This window comes from Buceros rhinoceros, unplaced genomic scaffold (assembly GCF_000710305.1).
Source record: "Buceros rhinoceros silvestris isolate BGI_N320 unplaced genomic scaffold, ASM71030v1 scaffold15118, whole genome shotgun sequence".
NCBI lineage: Eukaryota > Metazoa > Chordata > Aves > Bucerotiformes > Bucerotidae > Buceros > Buceros rhinoceros.
Window position 1 is genome coordinate 12582 of NW_010425225.1, and position 7628 is coordinate 20209.

The window sequence follows — 7628 nt, forward strand, 5'->3', positions numbered from 1 at the left end:
GAGAGCGGTGAGCACAGTTATTGAGGGCAGGATGTGGGAGCGGGGCCTCCCTCTGGTTGCCCCGAATCATCACCGCAGCTCTGCTCAGCGGTGGAAACCTCAGCTCGTAATAGCACCAGCCTGGCAGACTCACTGCTGAAGAATTTCTGGTGAACGTCGTGGCCTCTCCACGTGCAGACAGCACTTTGCAGACTCTAACTGCACAGTCCAATCCTGCTGGGTGGGGAACTCCTCTCTAACCAATCCCGTAAAGCCAAAACACAAGGAAACCCCAGAAAATTAAAAGAGAATACAACTAAAAACGAGAACAGGAAGAAGCGTGTCGCGCCTGGTAAATCACCCTGTGGAACTCCCTCCCTCAAGGTATTATTATGCCAATTAGCAACATTATACAAAAGTTAAAAGTATGTGGGCGTTTACACCAACAACAAGATCCAAAATTAGACCAAAGAGCATGAACCAAGTTTAAGAGGTAAGTTCTCACACTTCAAGGCAGAAGCCAAACCACAGCAGTGGATTTGATGTCTGCACATTCCTAACGCAGCTCCTTACATCCCCTGTGAAGTCTCTAATCCTGTCTGGTTTCAAGCAAGCAAGCTGGAGCACCGGTTTGATCTCCTACACTGAAACTCTATTCAAAGGAGCCTGCAACAGGACAGAAGTATTTATTTCTCCCTTAGCGCTTTAATTTCTTTGATCTTCTAATTCCACATTATGTCACTAAACCAAGCACCTCAGCAGCCAAGGAAAGCAAGTGCGTTCACACCAAGCAAGCTGTGGTCGATGTCCTAAGCAACACGGCAGCGGCAAGGAGAGAAGGGATGAAGGTGGATGTAAAGACCACCTTCTTCCCCCCAAACAAGAAAGAAGCCAAAGACTCTGGAGCATCTTTTTCCGCTCACTGAAAAGCTGGGCTGGGATAGAGCTCCAACAAGCAACACTTTTCTGTGATATCATTTTATAACACACACCATGGTTTCAACAAGCTTTTATGGATTCAGCCCACTGTGATCGGGATGTATCAAGGTATCAAAAGCAAACAAAGCCCAAGAGTGATTTTTCTTTGGTCCTATGTCCACACGGGACCAAGCCACTGCTGTAAATCAAGGCCAAGGCAGCAAATGAACCCCTGCTGGCATCAAAAGGGCTCCAGAAAAGCTGTGCACAGTTTCTGGCCATGAAAAAACCGCTCACAGAGGAGCTGCAGTCACAGGGGATGCTGCTTGCCCTCTGCCTGGCTCCCTGCAGACAGCCTGAGGGCTCCCAGGCAACACCTGAGGCCATCGTACGGGCTCACCGTGCACAGGGCAAGGCTTGGGTGAAGCTGCACTTGAAGATGCTTGTGCCAGAGAGCACAGTTGTGGCTGCAGTGACCAACCAGGTACGGCAAGCCCAGAGCCTCGACAGGCAAAGCTGGCAAGCAAGGGAAGTGCCCTTAACTGATGTAACTTTGCAGATACATGTTCCCAGCCCTCTGCAGCCCAGCCCTGGTTCTGAGGGCAGGGGCTGAGCCTGTGACTGCACAGCCAACACTCACACTCCATGAAAAAAGACTCAAGAAAAACCACCGTGCTCCTCCTCTGCCTCCTGCAGCACAGGTTGCTTGTGTGGGACCAAAGCTGAGCGCAGCAACTTGACAGCCAGAACTACCTACCTGCTCCCGCTTGAGCTTCTCCCGCTTACGGATCAGCTCGATGAGCAGCCGTGCCCGCTCCAAGTCATGCCGCAGTTTCTGCCAGTACTTCAGCTCTTCCTTCACTGCACTGGTCTTCTCATCCTGCTCTTTCTGTAAGACACAGCAGTGGGGGGAGATGAAAAACATGACTGGCTTTCCTCCTCTTTCTAAACATTAATAGCTCTCATAGTCTTCCTCCCGTCTACTATGTCCTCTCCTTCCGACAGTATTCAGCTGTCTACCAGCTGCAGCCTTGCTGGGGTTTGGAAGTCAGGCCTAAATCACACGGTAGCTACACTCCGGGAACACGCTTCAGCGTTCACACTCATTTACATCCTCTCTGCTTTTATATTCAAGTTCATCAGCGAGGCTGGAAATTTTCCTGCCTGGAAGAGGCAGCCCGAAGCGTTCACAGCATATAGGCAATAGCACAGGAGAAAAGAGCTATTCTTATTTTCTTTGTTCCCAGTGAGGAACAGAGCCACGGGAAGAGATTCACCAAAACACAAAGAGCAGCCAGCGCCGGGGGATGAGCTCACACCTTCCAAGACACAGTTCAGTGGCTTCGCAATGCAACCATGCTCCTTGCTCTCCTAAATCTGTAGCTTTTTAAATGGTTTTGAGGATGTCACTGAAGTGCATATGCTTTCACGTGACTGCTGGCAGAACTGCTTCATCAAATCTTGAGGGTTTCCGTCTATAGGACGTTTGAGTTTAAGAACTTACTTAGCGTAAACTGCCAACTTAATACACCAAGAAACGCTCAGGAGTGGGAAATAATTTTTTAATTAATCACCCATAGCAGTGATCACCAAAAACCTATAAATTCCTCCAGCTACAGTAAAACCACGTGTGCACAATGTGCACAACACCTACTGCCAGGCGACGCTAGAGGGGAGGTTCCGACTGCTTTGATACTTCACTAACTGCCTCTCATGCCAAACGCTGTCTGACCGCATCCAGATCGAGTGACTCTGGACGCCAGCTCACAGGAGGAAGAAAAGGAGTCCAGAGCCAGTGATTATGTCTAAACTTCCACATGAATGTGCATGGGAGGGTCAAAGTTGAAGCTGCAGGAATGACCTAAACTGGAATTTGGCCAGGACTCGGGAGCCGACACCCATTTTCTTGAGGAGGGGATCTGTAATCACTCGTGAGGAACGTGGTTTTGTGATTCACCTAAGAGATCAGTCTGCCAAGGGCCCACCACACCCTTGCACAATCCTGGGTCTCCTGACTCTGGGCACAAACTCTTACCTGCTGGCTCATCAACACCAGTTCTAGTGGTACGATGCATATGCCTCTGATAACCCAGCTTTTCACGCATGAGCATACCAAGAAGAGACCAAAAGAGACTTAAACCAGCTCCCACTCCAATCCTTTCACCGTCGCCCCCCTTTCCAGCCACGCACCAAGCGCAGCTCCCCCCGAACCCAAGCTCCCTGTCCTCCCATGTGGGCTCAGCTGGGGACCAGTACCTGCTCTGCGTTCCTCTGGGACTGGAGGTGCGAGTGCAGGCGCCGGATCAGGGGCACCCCATTCCTCGCCTGCCGCTTCAGCAGCCAGTAGCTGTGGAGCTGCTGCATGAACTGGTTCTTCCTCTGGAGGGAGAGGCCGCTGCAGATTTTGTTCAGCCTGAAGGAAGCAAACAGGAGTCGTGAAGCCAATGGCACATCGTGACTGTGAGGACCGTGGTGAAACCATCAGGTTTCCTCACAAAGCTTTGTGGTGGTGTGTCAATGCACAGTCTGAACTGTGTGTGCAACTGGTACAATCTGGGATGTCCCCCCCATGAAGACCTGTGTGCCTACTTCTCACAACAAACCCCAGTGTTCGCAGCAGCTCGGGTGGAAGTTCTCCCCAGGCACGTGCCACAGCACCAACCTGGCTCCAAGCCTTAATTTCGTAACTGCTTTCAGTGGCAAGAACTGTCCTGGGGACCATTTAAGTCTGATGTTATTAAGCTGGAGTCTGGGAAGTGAACTTGAAAGGAGTCTAAGAATAATATATTACCTATTTTAACCTTTTCAAACCATTTGTTGGATTATACACGGTGCCTCATCAGCAGTTTTCCAAAGTTTATCTGTTAAAATACCGATGACATTCACCAAATGAAAATTCAACGCTGCCTAGTCCTGCTTGAGAGAGCCGGGGGGAAAAATCCACAGCCAGACTCAAAGCTGCTTGTAACACTGACAGGTTTGACACGCTTTATAATAAAAGGAGGGATTAAGAAACTATGAAATGAGGAGATTAAAAAAAATTTAATAGCAGGATGACCCCTCTCTGCCTGCCGACTTGTAACGCCTGAAGTGTTTTAAAACCACCTTCGCAGCCACCTCTGTGAATTCAGATGCTAGATGGGTGTTTGCCGTAGGGACCGCCACAGATTCTGCGTCACACAACAGTCCGGGAGGGCTGCTTGGCAGAGCAGGGACCCCAGTGTACCAGTGACGCTCGGTCAGGAATGGTTCTGCGAAGCACTCGAACACAGTTCTTGTTGAATACTGAAGATTCAGTCTTTCTGAGGTCCACGAGAGGGATCCAGTCCTCAAAACAGACCCTGTCCAGCCAGCAGCTTCCCTAAACCAGCCACACTCACCTGTAAGATGGGATTTGTGCCACTGCCACCATGGGCACAGATGAACGCCCGTCGGTCACATCTCTAGGCTCCTTTTTGATCTTCTGCTTCAATTTCACGTGGTTCTTTCTCAGAGAACCTTTGGGAGGGCCAGAGTTGGCTCCCTCCTCACCCTCCTCCTTCACAGTGTCCTCCTGCCCCTCACCGCGAGCAGCTGGAGACCCTTTCCTCACCGTCCCAGCAGGGGAATGGCTCCCGCAGTAAGCAGTCTTGCGCACGGTGAACGTCGTGCCGTTGATGCTGGTCTCCCTCATGGGTTCGATCTTCATGAAGAGACCGGCCCGCTGGGCACAAGTGACGTGGAAGGCAGTGTAACAGTTCACCTTGTGGCACTGGATAGCGGCTCCCATGCCCTTCTGCTTGCAGATGTAGCATGTGAGCTTCCATCGAGCCGGGGGGATGTTCGTTATTCCTTCGATGGGCTCCAGGAACACAGTGTTTGCAAAGCAGACCTCTGGGATCCAGATGGCACAGACCACGTGAGCCCAGCGGCCATCGCTGGTCTGCTTGAAGGCTCCACCTTTGTTTGGGCAAAGGACACAATCCACAGGGCGAGAAGGGGACTGCAAGCAGCAGCGGCAGAGCCACTGCCCCTCGGGGATATAGGGCACGCCGTAGCACTCCTGGTGCACAGCCAGATTGCAGATATCGCAGAACAGGATGACATTGCTGTTGTGACACTCATCGTCCATGCAGACGCAGCAGAAGGCATCCTCATCGACGAGCGACTGCTGAGCCCCGCTGTTCCGGCTCTCGAGATACGACTCCTTTTCCAGCCGGTCCACCAGCAGCTCAAAAGTGTCAGCAGAAACTGTCCCATAACCATCATCCCTTCTCTTCTCGTTGACCATTTCCAGCCAGGCCAGATCCTCCTCATCCATGTCATACTCCACCTCGGCATCGAGGTCCTCGGGAGGCTTTTCGATGTACCGGTAGTAGGCAGTGGGGAGAGGAGCAGCATCTGGCTGGCTGAAGGCGTCCACCACACGGAATTTGGGCTGGGGTAAGTGTAAAGACGTCCCTGGTGCATGTTTGGAGGCGGACTCCTTCTTCTTGCCTTTGGAAGGTGTTTTCTTAGATTTGGAAGGGAAAAGGGGCTGCTCGCTGTTTTCCTTGTTGCTGTTGCACTCGGTGATGTCCTGGGCAGTCAGCTCGTCCTCCGTGATGATTTTCAAGGGATCGTAGATGCTGATGCGATGGAGCCGTCCATCTATGTCCACCTCCACGATCCGCTGGGCCTGAGCGTAGGTCAGGGTCTCGCGAGTCGGTGAGCACTTGAGGCTGTAGGGCGAGGGAGAACGCTCCAAGAGCTGCCGGGACCTTCTCCGCGGCTTCCTCATCGCTGTTCTCCAGGGACCCTGTAACACACCAGGACAGCGTAAGCCAAGGAGACAAGCAAGGAGCAGCACAGGTTCAGACACTCACTCAGTGCTGCAAAAGAGCAACATTTCTACTGGACACTCCAGCAATTTCGAGCTTGCTGAGTCTTTACACCTTCTGGGCACAAGCCCGTAATGAATCTATCAACCATTTCTCACAATCACAGCAATGTGCCAGCCCTCCCTATTTGCCTGTCAAGAGATATATACACCCCCGTGCCACCAGATGAGAAGAGCTCAAATGAATCTTAGAGCACAGCATCCAAACTCCCCGCTTTCGGCTCAGCAAACCACCGGACCCCCCGGAATTCCGACAGCACTTACCACATCTGCTTGCACCGTTCACACACTGAGCTCACACAGGCCAAGGAATTCTCCTCTGTTCCTTTGCCTGTGGCTTCTCTTTTACATCCCCAAGGGCACACAAAACATGCTGGATGTTTTCCAGACTGTTCCTGCCCTCTGAAAGCAGTTCCTGATGTCTTCTGTCACTGAGCTCCATGTGGAAACACCAGTGGTGCTTCTCCAAGTTTGCCACCTCAGGGCTGGCCCCCCACCACTCCTTCCCTTCCCACACTGTGGATGCAAAAAGCCCCGTAATGAAAAGCCACCTCCAGCTTTGCTTTCCCTTCTCTGGCAGACAGAGCCCCCTCCAGCGTGCACTGGGCGGACTGTGTCTTTCCCAACATGCAAGATGGATCACAAAACCCCAGAGAGAACCAGAGGATGAACAGAGCAATGCAGCAGGTACCAGATGTGTATCCTGTCTGCTCCTCGGAGGGATCCATGAGGAAGTGAAGGGGAATGAACATGGGAACAAGCAGCATCGATCCAGATGGACTTACTAGCTCTGGCTCAGCGATAGTTTCTCTGGAGCCACAATCCATGTTCAGGCACCTGAGCTGGTGAGAGTCCACGGGGGTAGGAGCAGGAAAGCAGGACAGCTTCTGGACTGCACCAGAACTGCACAGTGGTGTTTGCTCAGAGCCTTAACGCAAAGCCCAAGCCAGCTCTGCCCTCGCAAACTGCTAATCAGCAACCCAGATAATTATTTGAGTCAGCTCCTGACACTAAGGAGGTGCCCGTCAAGGCAGGAGCAGAGCAGAAGCCTGGAGCCAGCGAGATGAGCTGGGGGAGGATGGAGACGCGGCGGCGGGAGCCTGGTGATCCGAGGGCGAAGGAGGGAGGCAGTGAAGAGGGAAAGCGGTGAGGAGGCCAAGTGGGCAATGCATGTGAGAAGGGCAGTGTCAGGGACGGCAACATAAGTTATGGGAAGAATGGGCTGAGGCTGAAACGAGCCTGAGAGGAGACAAAGAAAAGCAACTGTAAAATCTCCCAGGGAAGATAAGTCAGCCCAGAGCTTATCTGCTGCTGCACAGAGGCCTGACCCAGCACCTCACCCTTATTTAGAGCAGTCCACACTTTCAGCCCTTTCTGTGGGACTCGCAGAAAAGACAGCACACTGCAAACTCCTCCTTTGTACTTGGCCGTGGCATTATTTCTGCTCTGTGAAGGACACGGCTCCACAAACCCTCAGTAGCGCGAGTCAGAGCAACCTCGCAGGACCAGGACCTACACCAAGTCCTGAGCTTATCCCAGAAAGACGTAACGAACTCCAGGCATGACACCCTTCTCTCGAAAGTTCTGACCCTGTGAACCACGAGACTAAGCCACGGTACAACGAGTGTCCCAAGAAACAACCAGGCTTTGGGAAAAGTTTCCAAAGTCTCCTTTGCATCCACAGAAACAAGCTGCAGGTGCTGGTGGCAGGACGCACACCCGCTGTGACAGAGCACACATTTCATTTCAGATTTCCACTTGCAAATACAGGTACTACAAATTTCAGGACCTTCGCCTTAGAACTCTCATCAGCTTCTTGATCTGCAGACTGCAGAGATCCAACCACACTTGTCCCAGCCAAGCTCCAACGGCT

General features: G+C 52.1%; 1 protein-coding gene across 1 annotated transcript in view; it reads right to left on the bottom strand.

The window, feature by feature from the left end:
* Nucleotides 1-6582, bottom strand: part of BRPF3 (bromodomain and PHD finger containing, 3) — a 17282-nt gene extending 10700 nt beyond the window's left edge. Inside the window, exons 1-4 of the mRNA XM_010141065.1 lie at nucleotides 6541-6582; nucleotides 4278-5674; nucleotides 3154-3310; nucleotides 1655-1786 (exon numbers count right to left, since the gene is read on the bottom strand). Coding sequence (XP_010139367.1) covers nucleotides 1655-1786; nucleotides 3154-3310; nucleotides 4278-5674; nucleotides 6541-6582 — 1728 coding nt within the window. The remainder of the gene's footprint in view (nucleotides 1-1654; nucleotides 1787-3153; nucleotides 3311-4277; nucleotides 5675-6540) is intronic.
* Between the last annotated feature and the right edge of the window lie 1046 nt (nucleotides 6583-7628).